Genomic DNA, 17,368 nt, shown 5'->3' with positions numbered 1-17,368 from the left:
CTTCTGTGCTGCTGAATGTGTTCATAAGGTCCCTACAAGACCAGGTCCAGTCTTTCTGGCCAAACTCTATTTTTATAATCGACAATATTAAATGTGCAGTGAGGGCCAAGTGTGAATTTCTGTACAATAACAACAGAGTTTCCCTTTATCGTGACTTTTCAATTTCTTTTAAAACCAACTAACTTCAAAAAGGATTGCGATAAGCTGCTTAAAAAACATTACACCTCTGCCGTGATATATCTCTGTGCCATGATATATCTCTTGGACCAGAGAGTCCAAGAATAGGTGCATTCTATATGCATCCCAAAATCCACAAATGTGGTAATCCAGGAAGACCAATAATTTCATGTGTGGGCACCCTTACTTAGCAAGTTTCTGGATGGATAGAGCGTGTTCTTAAACCACTGGTAAAGATAACACCCAGCCACATTCAGGACACAACGGACCTACTGAATAAACTAGCAGCTATAGGTCCTCTACCAGAAGAGCCCATCCTGGCCACCATGGATGTGGAATCTTTGTACTCTAATATCCCACACCAGGATGGATTAAATGCCTGCAAAATCTTCATGGAAAATACAAGAATTGATGCTGATTCTGTAGTGAAACTTACAAAATTCATTCTCACCCACAATTACTTTCAATTTGATAACAACATATATCTACAGGAGACTTGTACAGCGATGGGTAGAAAAATGGCTCCACAGTATGCAAATCTTTTCATGGCCAAGCTTGAAAGTGACTTTTTGTCCTCATGTCCCATCAGCCCTCTGGCCTACTATCGTTGCATTGATGATATTTTAATCATCAGGACGGAGTCTGAGCAACAGCTGAAGACGTTCCATGAACACTTTAATCAATTTCATCCCACCATCAACCTAACACTCAACTACTCCTGTACTGAAATGAACTTTTTCGACACCATCATCAAGCTACAGAACAATGAAATAGAGACATCCTTGTACCGGAAGCCAATCAACTGTCCAGCATACCTTAAATGGGACAGTTTCCATCCAAAACACATAAAAAGCTCTATTGTCTACAGCCAAGCCATCAGATACAATCAGATATGTTCCAACCCTATGGATAGAGGCAAACACCTTGGTGGCCTCAGAAAGACCTTTTTGAATCAGGGCTACCATCCAAGAACAATTGAGAACCAGCCACCACAATATCAAGGAATCATCTCCTACATTACAAAACTAAACAAGAATGCAACCGATTGCCTCTAGTAGTTGCCTACAATCCAAATCTGGAGGCACTAAGGAGAGCTGGACGGAAACTATAACCCTTATTACAAAAAGATGCCCGATTACAATCCATATTTCCAGACTCCCCACTTCTGTATTTCAGGCAGCCCCCAAATCTAAGAAGCATCATTGTCAGAATCTCCCTGTCATCTCAACCAGCTACAGGTACCTTTCCTTGCAACCAGAAAAAATGTAAAACCTGTCTGTTTATAATTACCACAGACAAGATAAAGATCCCCAACTCACAGCAGGACTACAAGATCCCAGGTACTTTCAGCTGTATCACATCCAATGTAGTGTACTTAATTATATATACCAATGTCCAGCTGGATGTGGGGAGACAGGGCAAAAACTTAGGACAAGAATGAATCATCATCACCACACAATAAAAGAAAAAAGAATATATCTACTTGTGGCTAAGCATTTTTGTCTCCCTAATCACTGCATTAAGGACATGAAACTACTGGTATTAAAAGGTAATTTCAAATCTCAGAGAGAAAGAGTCTGGGAATAAAAAATAATGGTGACGTTTGATACCTTCAGAGCAGGAATGAATGTGTCGCATGGATTTATGTCATTCTACATCAACTAAGGAATGTGCCCATCAGACTTGTGGGGTCATCATAACACTGGACCTAGTCACAATAAAACCTTCACACTCCTTATCTATGAACTGCTAAAATATTTACAGCCAGAACTGTTTATCTCCCATAGTAATAGCTCTGCTTTTCATCACCTGTCTCATCTATTGCATTGTTTCTGTGTCCTATTGTGTATAAATATGTGACTCTCCAGATTTTCGGTTATACTAGCCTGATGAAGAGGCCTAAGTAGTCTCAAAAGCTTGCAACTTGTTACCATCTTTTCAGTTAGCCATTAAAAAGTATCAACCACTGAGGACTCTCAAATCTAAATATTTTCAATCATATCTCTAAGCTAAATTTAAGACACCTCGGCTCTGCAGTATTATGAAAAGTTATCTCTGAGGGTCTAATATTTCTTTTTGAAACTCATTTAATAGAAAATATTGTCCCTTATGATAGTTCAGATTGCCAAGAGCCACAGAGACCCATACTGAAATTACCCCAGAGAGGTTTCACCACTAGGTGCTCATTTTTTTACTGATGAAGACTGTTGAGTTTGATAATTTCAGTAGATGTGTTATTGTCTATACTCAGTTTTTTACTACAGTAGTTAGTGTCCAAAATACTCTGATTTAACCCCTTCTTGTAGCCAGTTTTGTGTTCCTAATCAGGACCCATTTTTCAAATCTGACGTGTGTGAATAATTCCAAAGTTATCACAACATAATGACAAAGGATAATAGGAAACAAATGGACCTTACAGATTACTTCCAACTTCTCTTGAATCCAACAATCCCCTACATATGGTTGTACCATACTGTCTGGGCACATAGCAAGTTAAGAAAAGAAGGAGCACCATTTAGCCATTTGATTGCAGATCTCGCTGGAACAGTTTGCAGACACAATGTATTGAGGGCACTGTTCATGTTCACCTGGCAGCTCAAAAGATGACTACCATGAACAAGTTTGGCACTCTCTACTCCGTTTTCCAGATCCCACGGATTGCTTTGCTCATCACCCTTTGACCCCACTACATGGATCTAGAATTGCACAGAGACCCCTAAGCTTGGGCCACGGTGTTGCCTGCTGTTTTGTGGTGTGAGATGGGAAGAAGAATAGTCAGGTAGCCGGGTTAGAACCATGAGGGCAGAGAAAAATCAGAAGACACAAGAGCATTCAGTAAATGGGCCGGGGTCACAAGTACACAAGCTGGGAGCTGAGCACAGAGGACTGAACCAGAGGAGAACAAGGCTGTATGTGACAGCTTATGGCAATATGCTTCCAGCTTTAGTAGGGCATGGTGCTCTACAGTTGGCTGAAGGAGGTAACAGATTACTGCAGCTGGACAGCACACACACTCATACTGCCAGTCTGGATGGTACTACTGGTCCCAGCAACCCTAATCTTAGTGGCTGGACAGAACATGCACCGCCCAGAGCTTCTAGCTCCTATTTCTCCTCCATTACCTGCGCCGCCTGCAGAATGAATAATGCGGCTCCTGGTGACAGAAGCAGACTTTGCAGGAGCAGATCCCAGAAGAGATGGGACACACCATTTGCAGAAGCCCTAATATAACAAAATGGCATAAAACCAGAGCAGTAAAAATCCCCATAAAGTGACTACATTTTGGACATTATAACCCTCAGTGAATTAATCTATAGAAGTAGTGACTATTTTTGACTCCACAGCCACTTTCCAGAAATTAGCACGCAGTGGATGTTGCTGAGTGAAAATTGCAAATATGCAATTTTATACCCCAACACAACACATAGTGCCCAGATTGTGCTCCAGGAGACACACACACACCGTAAATTAAGTGGGTTCATCTCACTGTAGTAATGCCAAATACATAGATGCTAAATGTGATTTGAGTACACTGCAAGGCTCAGAAGTGAGGAGGAGATTTGACTTTCTGAGAGTGGATATTGGTGGATAGGTTTATGGAAGCCATGTTGTTTTTCAAGAGCTTTTGAGCTGCTAACGTGGAAACCTCAGTTTTTCCACTGATAGATGATGAACCAGAGTGGGGACTTTTTTGTGAGATGAGTAGAAGTTTTTATTGATATTATTTTCACTAACATAACATTATTTGGTGGCTTTTTATTCCACATTTAAGAGGCAGAATGAACAAACAGTTGAACACCACGCTCCACTGGTTCATCCTGTGAAGTTTTTGTGACAAAACAGTTTCTAATCTTAATTAGCCAGATGTCTAGATTTGTTAAGCCAAGAGAAATACACTATTGTGTTTGTGAATGTATGTATTTTTCTTTGGCTGGTCAAGAAGGACATACTATTATGTGTATAAACCTAAATGTTGACTTCTCTTGGTCTGGAAACAATAATGTTTGTTAATATGCTAATTACATATTGTATTAAAGCCAGCTAATTGTTGATTTACAAGAGTCACCCTGCTATACCAACTATGTAAATTGATTAAATGCACAAACAATGTGACCTGAGCCCAGTGGAATAATATCTTCCCTTTTTTAGACCTGTGAATGTGTACTTGAAAGGACAATCGTAACTATCTAAGAGACATATGACTCTGTAGCAGTCAGAATGAAAAAGGAGAATCAGAGAGACTTTAGGACATCAGGTTGGTAGCATGGCTCCATCCAGAGAGACACAGATTTGGATTCTACATGATTCCGACCTAAGGGTGCACGGCCCTGACTGGAAAGATATGGATCTGCTCCATTGACCATCAGAGCGCCCATGGATACTTTTGGCGAGACCAGGTTGGGACGGTGAAGTCACCTGGCCCCATGTATATGTTGTTTGGGGTTTCCAGTTGAGACCCTCCAGTCGCCTGGAACCCATGGAGACATTCGAAGAAGCCATATTGGGATCTGCCGGTCATCTGGCCCCATGGAAACTCTCAGAGACCAGAGTGGGACCTTCATGTCCCCTGGCCTTGTAGCTCAATGGACTATCAGCTTCCTAAGCTTGCCGCTACCTCCTCTGTGTGGGGGCCTGCCAAAAGCGGGGGGCCACTGGTTGAGGTAGTTGGGCCTGGAAGTTCCAAAGTCGTAGTTGTTCTACTCCCAGGCGGGCCAGCGGAAGAGTGAGACTGTGTAATTTTGCACCATCTTGGGTATTTGCCGGGACTGTTCTATGTGTTTATTGTCCGTTTGGTGGTTTTACCCTCAACATGTGTTGTCTGAGTAGTATTATGACCATGGAAGACCCCGGGTCTTCACAGTTTCTTATTAGACTATGAACTGTCATTGTCTTAGTGAATAATTCTATAAATTTATATAACTTGCTATTTTTACAGAGAGTTTAAGTAGAAATGTTCAAAAATATAAAATTCAAGGATATTTTTTGTTCAAAAATAATAATTGGTTTTATTCTTGGCAGATGACTGTACCAGGAGATCAGAGGGACAGCTGGTATCTTCAATTTTTAAATCAGATGTTCTTGAGATCCAACAGAATACAATTGAAGTGAATGCCATTACTCCAGATGTACCATCATTCCTTCACAGCAAAAATCTGTCATCTGATCCTTTGAAACAGGTCCTGTCTTCAGATTCATTGCCAACTACTAAGGAAAATCAATGTCACAAAATAAGCATTAAAAAACAAATTGCTCCTAAAGCAAAGACGAAATTTTCACGCTCAGAATATGGGAATAGTTTTCCTCTCCAAAAGTGTTTTCCTAAACATCAAAAAATTCACAAAGCAGAAAATAGATTTTCTTGCTTCAAGTGTGGGAAATGTTTTAGGCAGAAATCAAATCTTGTAAGGCATGAGAGAACCCACACAGGGGAGAAGCCTTTTTCCTGTGCAGAATGTGAGAAATGTTTTAACCGGAAAAGTAATCTTGTAATACACCAGAAAACTCACGGAGGTGAGAAGCGTTATTCATGTTCAGAATGTGGGAAATGTTTTAACGATAAATCATACTTTGTTAAGCACCGGAGAACTCACACAGGTGAGAAGCCTTATTCATGTTCAGAATGTGGGAAGTGTTTTAACGATAAATCATATTTTGATAAGCATCAGAGAACCCATACGGGTGAGAACCCTTATTCATGTTCAGAATGTGGTAAGTGTTTTAACCAGAAAGGACATCTTGATAGCCACTGGAGAACCCACACGGGGGAGAAGCCTTTTTCCTGTTCAGAATGTGGGAAATGTTTTAACCACAAATCAAATTGTGTTAAGCACCAGAGAACTCACACAGGGGAGAAGCCTTATTCATGTTCAGAATGTGGGAAGTGTTTTAACGATAAATCTTATTTTGCTAAGCACCAGAGAAGTCACACAGGTGAGAAGCCTTATTCATGTTCAGAATGTGGTAAGTGCTTTAACCAGAAAGGGCATCTTGATAGCCACTGGAGAACCCACACGGGGGAAAAGCCTTTTTCCTGTTCAGAATGTGGGAAATGTTTTAACCACAAATCAAATTTTGTTAAGCATCAGAGAACTCACACAGGGGAGAAGCCTTATTCATGTTCCGAATGTGGGAAGTGTTTTAACGATAAATCATATTTTGATAAGCACCAGAGAACTCACACAGGTGAGAAGCCTTATTCATGTTCAGAATGTGGGAAATGTTTTAACCAGAAAGGGCATCTTGATAGCCACTGGAGAACCCACACGGGGGAGAAGCCTTTTTCCTGTTCAGATTGTGGGAAATGTTTTAACCACAAATCACGTCTTGTTGCGCACCAGCGAACTCACACAGGGGAGAAGCCTTATTCATGTTCAGAATGTGGGAAGTGTTTTAACGATAAATCATATTTTGATAAGCACCAGAGAACTCACACAGGTGAGAAGCCTTATTCATGATCAGAATGTGGGAAGTGTTTTAACCAGAAAGGGCATATTGATAGCCACTGGAGAACCCACACAGGGGAGAAGCCTTTTTAATGTTTAGATTGTGGGAAATCACCTTCCGTGTCAGCACCATTCTTGTGGTTTTGAGACTTGCATTCTCGGGCTTATGTGAGGTTGCTTCATCACACAAGTCCTGCCCCAAATCGGCTTCAATCGGCTTCAACGTCTCTGCCTTCGGACGTGTTGAACATCAAAAGGAAGCCAGGGCTGCAACTACGCTCCGACTTCCTCTTAATGTTTGATTTGTTTGAAGGTCGGGACAGTAACGCCAGCACTGATTGGGTGCAAGGCTCAAAATTACCTCACATGAGCCTTGGGAATGTAAATGCTGTCACCGCTGGATTGGAAAGTGTAAGTAAGTGTGTAATTGTTTTTATTTTAACAGGATCAAACATGAGGAATGAAAAGGGGTTGTCAATGTAGTGGACAACCCTTTAAACATCAAAAATCCCACATAGAGACTAGTCATTATCATACCTAGAGTGTGAAAATGATTTTCTGGAAAATCGTATCTTGTTGACCATCAAAAACAACTCAGACGGGGAGGGAAACTATATATGTTATTGTCAAACTGTACAAAAACAGTATAAATAAATGAGATATCACTTTAAACTGACTGTATTTTTTGGACTATAAGACACACTATTAGCAAGAAAAAAATCTTGCTAATAATTGAGAGCGTCTTGTAGACTGGAGACAGATTTCTGTGACAGAGGAGAACAATGAGACAGTGTCCTTCCTCATCACTGAAAGAACAGCTCCACACTTATCTGACTGATTGGTGCAGAGCAGGAGAGGAAGGTACTGGGACCTGCACTGAGTCTGCACATCCTGAGTGAGCAGCTGAAGAACCTTCGACCCGACTAGCTCAAGGACCTTTCAGATCATGTAATCAATCACATGACCTTAAAAGAATTACAAAATGGGGTCATGTGTGTATATATAGTGTATGTGTATGCAAATGTGTATATTTAGTAGAGCTGTATATATTTACTGTAAGTGTGCATACAGTGGCATGTAAAAGTTTGTGCACCCGTGGTCAAAATTACTGTTATTGAGAACAGTTAAGCAAGTTGAATATTAAATGATCTCTGAAATGCCTAAAGTTAAAGATGACACATTTCCTTTGTATATTAAACAAAAGAAAAAAATATATTGTAATTTTTTTACATTTTAAAAATTAGAAAAAGGAAAATGAGCCGATGCAAAAGTTTAGGCATTCTTTGAGATTTGTGTGCTTAGATAACTTTGACCAAGGTTTCAGACCTTAATTAGCCTGTTAGAGTTATGGATTTTTCATGGGTGTGTGGCCTATGGATATTGAAACCCTTTATCAGGGGGGTGCAATTATTAGGCAGCTTATTTTTCTCAGGCAAAATGGGCCAAAAAGAGTTTTAACTGACTATAAAAACTCAAAAATGGTTAAGTCTTACAGAGGGATGCAGCACTCCTTAAATTGCTCAAATATTGGATGTGATCACAGAACCTTCAAAAGTGTATAGGGTCACAAAAGAAAAAAAAAGAATAGCATTAACTGCAAAAGATTTCAGAAGACTCAAATGTGAAGCAACCAGGAATATATTATCCTCCAGTGCTATTGTATTCCAGAACAGCAGCCTCCCTGGAGGCCCAGAAGTACAAGATGTTCAGTGCTCAGAGACAAGGCTAAGGCTGAATACCGACCACCACTGAACAAGACACAAGAAAAGACTTGGCCAAGAAATATCAGAAGACAGATTTTTCAAAGGTTTTATGGACTGCTGAAAGTGACTCTTGACGGACCAGATGGATGGACCCGTGGCTGGATCAGTAATAGGCACAGACCTCAACTTCGACTGGTATGCTGGTATTATTACAGATGAACTAGTTGGACATTTTCAAGTTACAATTAGGTGTAAAATCAACTCCCAAACCCCCTGCCAGTTTTTAGAAGACACTTTAAGCAGAGGTACAGAAAAATCTTCATCTTTCAAAAAAAAAAAACAGTATTGTTCTGCAGGACAATTCTCAATCACAGCATCAAAGTCTTGACTGCTCGGTGTCGAAAAGGTCTTAAAGATTAAAAAATAATGACATATTGAAATGGCCTTTTCCTCATTGGACCTAAACCGTAGAGTGAACTTTCGAGCTTTTCTTAAACTCGATATTTATGGTGAAGGAAAACAGTCCCCTCTGTGATCAGTGTCTGGGACTATGGTTGGTGCTGCCCACAAAGATGATCGTCAACAGATTAAGAAACTAATGGACTCCATGGATGGATGGCTTATCACTGGTATTGAAAAGAATGGTGGATATATTGGTCACTGTTATATTTTTATTAAATGTCAGAAATGTATTTTTGGACATTGAGTTGTTTGGTTCTTATCCTCACTATACCAGATGAAAATAAACAATAAAGATGGAAAATTTACATTTTTCACATAGTTGCATAATAATTCTGGACACAGAGATATTCTCCTAAGACAACACCTCACTTTTACTTTCTTAAATATTCAGGTTTATTACCCTTTGAATTGACCAACAGCACTGGAGATGTTAAATAATAAAGGTAATCATCAAAAATACAAATAATCGTGCACACAGTGTAGAGTAGGCGGTAGAGTTAGAAGACCTCTTCTTTCTAGAACTTATCATGGAGTGGTGAGATGTGTACAAATAAACCATTAAAATATTGTTACGGATCCGGGAGGTGGAACCTCTGTGCTGCGGTGCAAGGAGGGACCCAGAGGGGCGTAACTAGGTATCAACTCGGAGCGACCAAGGTCGTACGGCGGCTCAATCGACTCCGTGACCAGGGAGGGTCCGAGCAGAGGGACCAGGTGCTACTCTGTGGATGACCTTGTAAGGGAGCAGGTGACTCCCACGGTACAGATAGTTGGGACTGACCGGTATTGCAGATGGGCACAGCAGGCAGGCTGACGAGTGATCCGGATAGATGGACTGGCAGACACGGCAGGCGACAGGCAAGAGTCTCTAGGTAGGCTGACAGGTGGTCACGGCAAGTGGCGGGCAGGAGCCTCCAGGTAGGCACGGCAGGTAGCAAGCAGGAGCCTCCAGGTAGGCACGGCAGGTAGCAAGCAGGAGCCTTGGTAGGCACGGCAGGTAGCAAGCAGGAGCCTCCAGGTAGGCACGGCTGATAGCAGGCAGGTGCTTCCAGGTAAGCAGATGGGCAGAGCCCATAGACAGACTGGCGGGATGAACAGAAGACAGACTGTCGGGCTGGAGAGTAATCAGGCTGGCGGGCTGGACTGGAAGTCAGGCTGGCGGACAGGACTGGAAGTCAGGCTGGCGGACAGGACTGGAAGTCAGGCTGGTGGACAGAACTGGACGTCAGGCTGGTGGACAGGACTGGAAATCAGGCTGGCAGACAGGACTAGTAGTCAGGCTAGCAGCGGGACCTGAGGGCTGAAGCAGAGGTAAGTACACTGTGAAACAATTATTTCTCGGGCACCTCCATTTTGGAGGAGGTGCCTTATATATGGGAGGACCGGGGACTCCTTAGGACGGCACGCGCGGCCCCTTTAATAGAGAGGGAGCGAGTGCGAGCCCTAAGCACAGTGCCCGGGAAGCTGCGCGCCCCAGCAGCAGCAGGAAGAGGAGCGCCGGAGGACGCCAGACAGGGAGCGCGGAGGTGAGAGGGACGGCGTCTCTGCCTGGCAGGGGGCAGAGACTCCAATGCTACAGTACCCCCCCCCCTCTACGCCCCCTCTTTTTTAGGCCAGAAAGAAATTTTTTAAGGAGAAGTGGGGCATGAATGTTCTCCCTGGGTTCCCAAGTTCTCTTCTCTGGGCCAAACCCCTTCCAATCCATCAGAAAAAACGTTTTTCCTCTTACCCTCTTGGTGGCCAGAATGTTCTCTACCTCAAAAACGTCCTCAGTGGAAACCGGAGCAGGGGGAGCACCTGGATTGTTGGAAGAAGAATTAAACACAACTGGTTTGAGGAGAGATACATGGAAGGAGTTGGGAATCCGCAAGGTGGCCGGGAGTTTTAACTTGTAGGCCACTGGGTTGATTTTTTTGAGGACTTCAAATGGACCAATGAACTGAGGACCCAACTTATAGGAGGGTATTTTGAGCCGGACATGTTTGGAAGAGAGCCAGACTTTATCTCCCGGACGGAATTGAGGCGGATCCAGACGTCTCTTGTCAGCATGTTTCTTCATGCGCTCAGAGGACTGAAGAAGTGCGGACCTAGTATTTTCCCAAATGGTGGAGAATTCGCTGACTAGAGACTCCGTGGCAGGGTTGTCCACCGAGGCGGAGATGGGAAACAGAATCCGGGGAAGTTGACCGTAGACCACAAAGAATGAGGATTTAAAAGTAGATTCTTTCTCATGGTTGTAGGAGAATTCGCCCCATGGTAGGAGCTCCACCCAATCAGTATGGTGAGCGTTAACAAAGTGCCAGAGGTAGCTGGTAAGGATTTGGTTGATACGCTCCACTTGGCCATTGGACTGTGGATGGTAAGCGGAGGAGAAATCCAGGGAGACATCCAGCAGCTTACACGTAGCTCTCCAGAAGCGTGAGGTGAACTGAACCCCTCGATCCGACACAATGTGGAGGGGTAGGCCATGGAGACGGAAGATATGAAGGATGAAGTCCTTAGCCAGCTCCGATGCAGATGGGAGACCAGGCAGAGGGATGAAGTGGGCCATTTTAGAAAAGCGGTTGGCAACCACCCAAATGACTGTACAACCGGCAGAAACAGGGAGATCTGTAATAAAGTCCATGGCAGTGTGCTGCCACGGCGCAGAAGGTACGGGAAGAGGCAGGAGGCGACCGGCTGGAAGATGTCTGGGAACTTTGTTGCGGGCACAGGACGAACAGGCCGAGACGAAGTCTACCACATCCTTGCACAGGGTAGGCCACCAGTAATGCCGGGTAATGAGCAGGAAGGTCTTCTTCTGACCGGCATGGCCTGCTAGCTTAGATGAATGACCCCAGTTAAGAACCTTCTCACGATCTGGAACCGCTACAAACGTCTTACCTGTGGAAGACGAGTCAGATCCAAGGGGGCCACATTCGTCACTTTGGAGGGGTCGATGATGTGCCTAGGCTCCTCCTCTTGATCGGAGGACAGGAAGGATCGGGATAAGGCGTCAGCTTTATAATTCTTGTCCGCCGGGTGGTAATGTAGGATAAAGTCGAAGCGGGAGAAGAACAAAGACCACCGGGCCTGACGCAGATTGAGTCTTTGGGCATTCTGGAGATATGCTAGATTTTTGTGATCTGCATAGATGATCACTGGGTATAGAGCCCCTTCAAGCAAATAACGCCACTCCTCCAGCGCCAATTTAATGACTAACAGTTCTCGGTCTCCTATGGAGTAGTTGCGCTCAGACGAGGAGAAGAGTTTGGAGAAGAAGCCACAGGTTACCATTCTCCCTGATAAAGATTTTTGGGTGAGCACCGCTCCGGCTCCGGAGGAGAAAGCATCAATCTCCATGAAGAACTGTTTGTTGCAGTCCGGACGGTACAGCACTGGGGCAGAGGAGAAGGCTTGCTTTAAGGAAAGGAAGGCCTCCTCAGCTTCGGGCGGCCATTCCTTGGGATTTGCTCCCTTACGGGTGAGCGCAGAGATGGGGGCAGTCTGGGAAGAGAAGTGTGGGATGAAGTGACGATAGTAGTTGGCAAAGCCCAGGAATCGCTGAATCGCCTTCAACCCCTTCGGACGGGGCCACTTTAGGACAGCAGAAAGCTTCTCAGAATCCATTCGTAGACCTGTCTGGGAGATAACATAGCCCAGGAATGGAAGAGAGGTCTGCTCGTAGAGGCACTTCTCAAATTTTGCATAGAGGTGATTCTGCCTGAGCCTAAGCAGGACCTGACGAACATCCCTCCGGTGTGTGGGAAGATCCGGAGAGAAGACCGAGATGTCGTCCAGGTACACCACCACGCAAGAATATAGGAGGTCACGGAAGATGTCGTTGACTAATTCTTGGAAAACGGCGGGAGTATTGCAGAGGCCGAAGGGCACCACACGGTATTCATAGTGACCGTCCCGGGTATTGAATGCCGTCTTCCACTCGTCTCCTTGACGGATCCGGACCAGGTTATACGCCCCACATAGATCCAGCTTGGTAAAGATCCTAGTGCCCTTAAGGCGGTCAAACAACTCGGAGATGAGCGGCAGGGGGTATTTATTTTTGACTGTGATTTGGTTGAGTCCTCTATAGTCAATACAGGGGCGTAGTGAACCATCCTTCTTTTTAACGAAGAAAAATCCGGCTCCAGCCAGGGAGGTGGATTTCCGGATGAATCCCCTGGCCAGATTCTCCTCGATGTAATCCGACATGGCCCGGGTTTCTGCCGACGACAGCGGGTAGATACGTCCACGGGGTGGAGTGGCACCGGGTACCAGGTCGATCGGGCAATCATATGGCCTATGAGGTGGCAGTGTCTCTGCTTCCTTTTTGTCGAAGCCAACTGCATAGGACCAGTAAGGTGCCGGTAAACCTTGTAGATTAGCCGGGGTGGGTGGAGGACGAACTGGGCGAACCGGGACCAGGCAGGTCTTATGACAATCCTGCCCCCAACGGTGTACTTCACCGGATTGCCAATTCAGCACGGGTTCATGTCTCTGAAGCCAGGGTAGACATAGCAATAGGGAGTGAGAGAGTCCGGAAAGCACATAGAAGGAGATCCTCTGAGTGCAGCATTTCCACCTGCAGAGTTATAGGTTCTGTGATGAGCAGGATGGTCACCGGAAGGAGTCTTCCATCCACGGAGGCGACTGCCAATGGTTCAGCCAGAGGTTTGGTGGGAATGTGATATTTCTCTACCAGGGACTGGGAAATGAGGTTCCCAGCAGCTCCGGAATCCAGGTGTGCAACTTCAAAGTAGCGGTTCTCTCCCCAGGAGATAGAGACAGACAAAGTCAGGGAAGGAGAGGGTTTACTTTTGCCTAGGACGACCTCTCCGAGCGGTCCTAGACACTGGAGTTTCCCGGCTTTACCGGGCAGGAACGAATGAAGTGCTCCTTACTGCCACAGTAGAAACAGCTCCCCTCGGCTCGGCATGACTCTTGGCGAGATTTGACCATCTTGGTCTGGTCGATCTGCATAGGTTCGGGCGAGGGTGCCCGGGGAGTTGCTGATTGAGAAGCAGGTCTCTGGAAAATAGGAGCAAGATGAGGAAATCTTCTCTCCAAGGTGACCTCCTTGGTACGTTCTTGGAAACTGAGGTCAATCCAGGTAGCTAGTGACACCAGGTCATCCAGGGAGGTAGGAATATCCTGGGCGGCTAACTCGTCCTTAATCCGACCAGAAAGGCCCTCCCAGAAGATAGACACCAGGGCTTCATTGCCCCAGGTAAGCTCAGAAGCAAGGGTGCGGAAGCGTATGGCATACTGGCCCACGGTGAGACATCCTTGGCGGAGACGGAGCAAAGAGGAGGCAGTAGAAATCCTTCGTCCTGGTTCATCGAAGACCCTCCAGAAGGCAGAGAGGAAAGCTGGAAGATCAGACACCATGGAATCTTCTCTCTCCCATAGGGGGTTAAGCCATGCCAGTTCTTCCCCGGTGAGGTGAGACATGATGAACGCCACCTTGGCCCGGTCGGAGGAGAACTGATGTGCCAAAAGTTCAAAGTGCAGCGTGCACTGGTTCAGAAAGCCCCGACATGAGACGGGGTCACCTCCAAAACGAGGAGGCGCAGAGAGCCGGGGACCTGGGTTGGATGCTGTGGTGTTGGTGGGCAGCGGCGCTGCGGGAACGGGAGTCGCACGACTCGAGGCGTACACAGGTGGGACAGACAGCGTGTCCAGGCGGGAGTTGACATTCCGCAGGAAGTTCAGGATGGTTTCCTGTTGGGATCTCTGACGAGAAACCTCCTGGTACAGGTCAGTAAGCAAGGGGGTTTGGGGGCCACTGGGTTCCATAGCCCGAGCAAACTGTTACAGATCCGGTAGGTGGAACCTCTGTGCTGCGGTGCAAGGAGGGACCCAGAGGGGCATAACTAGGTATCAACTCGGAGCGACCAAGGTCGTACGGCGGCTCAATCGACTCCGTGACCAGGGAGGGTCCGAGCAGAGGGACCAGGTGCTACTCTGTGGATGACCTTGTAAGGGAGCAGGTGACTCCCACGGTACAGATAGTTGGGACTGACCGGTATTGCAGATGGGCACAGCAGGCAGGCTGACGAGTGATCCAGATAGATGGACTAGCAGACACGGCAGGCGACAGGCAGGAGTCTCTAGGTAGGCTGACAGGTGGTCACGGCAAGTGACGGGCAGGAGCCTCCAGGTAGGCACGGCAGGTAGCAAGCAGGAGCCTCCAGGTAGGCACGGCAGGTAGCAAGCAGGATCCTTGGTAGGTACGGCAGGTAGCAAGCCGGAGCCTCCAGGTAGGCATGGCAGGTAGCAGGCAGGTGCTTCCAGGTAAGCAGACGGGCAGAGCCCATAGACAGACTGGCGGGCTGAACGGAAGACAGACTGTCGGGCTGGAGAGTAATCAGGCTGGCGGGCTGGACTGGAAGTCAGGCTGGCGGACAGGACTGGAAGTCAGGCTGGCGGACAGGACTGGAAGTTAGGCTGGCGGACAGGACTGGAAATCAGGCTGGCGGACAGGACTGGTAGTCAGGCTAGCAGCGGGACCTGAGGGCTGAAGCAGAGTTAAGTACACCGTGCAACAACTATTGCTCGGGCACCTCCAGTTTGGAGGAGGTGCCTTATATATGGGAGGACCTCCAGCTATTGGCCGGGGACTCCTTAGGACGGTGTGCGCGGCCCCTTTAAGAGAGAGGGAGCGAGCGCGCACCGTAAGCACAGTGCCCGGGAAGCTGCGCGCGCCGGCAGCAGCAGGAAGAGGAGCGCCGGAGGACGCCGGGCGGGGAGCGCGGAGGTGAGAGGGACAGCGTCTCTGCCTGGCAGGGGGCAGAGACGCCGATGCTACACATTTTATTGGCTGTACAAAGACTGTTGCGTTCTTTATATTGTTAAATTACCTGAATTATTTTATATCTTTCGTAATCCCAACTGATAGCACATAGGTATCTCTGTATGACCTGAAGATGTATGAAGAGCTCTACCATATTATTGCTTTATACCAGCATCACAATGCTATTAATTTTTTTTTATTACACAGAATTTTATAGATTTTACACCAACTCATCTTCAATCCACTCAGATTCCCACAATATGAGATACTAATAATTTATCTATATCACTTTCCTAGAGAAGAATGGATAGAGACAAAACGAAGATGGCAGAGAGGATATTACACCTCACCCTAGAGATCCTCTTCTGGCTTACTGGAGAGGTGAGAGATTCTGATGACGTCACATTACGTCATTCTTATCTATGGGAATAACAGATGTACAGAACTGGAGAGGTGAGGACTCTGGAAATGTCTGGAGTGAGATTTATTAATGTGTCTCTCCATAATCAGGATTATACAGTAGTGAAGAAGACCTCTGGTGAGCGCTGTCAGGACCCTGTGTCTGAGAGATGGGGAAGACCCCTGAGCTCAATCACAGGGCCTCCACCTCATTCCCTGATACATGAGGACATCAATGACCAGAAGATCCTAGAACTCACCTACAAGATGATTGAGCTGCTGACTGGAGAGGTGACACTGCTGGGAATGATGGGACATTATACAGTAATGCTATGAAGGGATCAGGGGATGACGGTATCATTGTATGTATCAGGTTCCTATAAGTTGTCAGGACTTCACTGTCTATTTCGCCATGGAGGAGTGGGAGTATTTAGAAGGACACAAAGATTTGTACAAGAACGTCATGATGGAGGTTCCCCAGCCCCTCACATCACCAGGTAATAGACCGGACTAAATACACAAGGCCTATAATTATCTGTATGGAAAGAATTAATTCAGTCCATGTATGTGTTTCCACCAGATCTATCCAGTAAGAGGACAACACAAGAGAGATGTCCCTCTCATCTTCTTCCACAGGACTGTAAACAAGAAGATCCCAATATTCCTCATAATCATCAGGTAGATGGAGAGAAGGTGTCATGTGATATCCTCTATAATATGTAGATGGCTGTGAAGGTCTTGTGTTCAGTCTTGTTTTATCCACCAATATTATATGTTTTATACTTGGGTAATGAGGACAGTGGAAATGGCAGGATTAGAGCTGATCATAGATGTGACTTCTCTATATGTCTTTTACAACATTTGTTTCAGGGTGAAAATCTGACCCATATTAATACTACAGAGACATATGTGAGGGGTGATGAGTGGTGTAAAGAGGAGATTCCTACATATGACTACCCAGGTGAGTAGTTACCACTCAATGTAGAGAAGTCACAGATTCTTCTCAGTCACCGGCTGTGGCTGCTTTATCGATGGTGTAGTTCGGCCATGTCATAATTGTGTGATCACCATTTTACCTCTAGACCACAACATTTTCCTCCATCCAAAAATGTTCACATTACTTTGTGTAATTGTGAAAGACCTTTTCTAGAGAACTTACAACCTGGAGGATCTACCTACCCCCTGGGATTAGGAGACGCTGACCGTTACCTGCTCAGATCTGTAAACTATAAAGCCAAATGAAAATCACTTGATCAATGTTTTCAATCCTAAGGAATTCAGATTACTGCACAATCTCTCCTGAAACGAGGGGCACTAATACTTTCTCTACTTTTATGGTCAGAACTAATAGTAGCTCCAATGGTCCACCATAAATGAGTACTCTCCCGGAGTAAACTCCAGTTTAGTGTTGA

At 45.7% G+C, this 17,368-nt stretch overlaps 1 protein-coding gene across 1 annotated transcript in view; it reads left to right on the top strand.

The window, feature by feature from the left end:
- LOC141217344 (uncharacterized) overlaps positions 1-17,368 on the top strand; it is a 76,704-nt gene that overhangs the window by 36,393 nt on the left and 22,943 nt on the right. Inside the window, exons 7-12 of the mRNA XM_073665768.1 lie at positions 5,197-5,354; positions 15,855-15,938; positions 16,068-16,247; positions 16,330-16,453; positions 16,537-16,634; positions 16,827-16,917. Coding sequence (XP_073521869.1) covers positions 5,197-5,354; positions 15,855-15,938; positions 16,068-16,247; positions 16,330-16,453; positions 16,537-16,634; positions 16,827-16,917 — 735 coding nt within the window. The remainder of the gene's footprint in view (positions 1-5,196; positions 5,355-15,854; positions 15,939-16,067; positions 16,248-16,329; positions 16,454-16,536; positions 16,635-16,826; positions 16,918-17,368) is intronic.

This window comes from Phyllobates terribilis, unplaced genomic scaffold, assembly GCF_046119375.1.
Source record: "Phyllobates terribilis strain yellow unplaced genomic scaffold, ASM4611937v1 Scaffold_238__1_contigs__length_3037890, whole genome shotgun sequence".
In the NCBI taxonomy this organism is placed as follows: domain Eukaryota; kingdom Metazoa; phylum Chordata; class Amphibia; order Anura; family Dendrobatidae; genus Phyllobates; species Phyllobates terribilis.
Note: the sequence above shows the minus strand (reverse complement) of the source record. Positions and strands in the feature narration are given on the sequence as shown.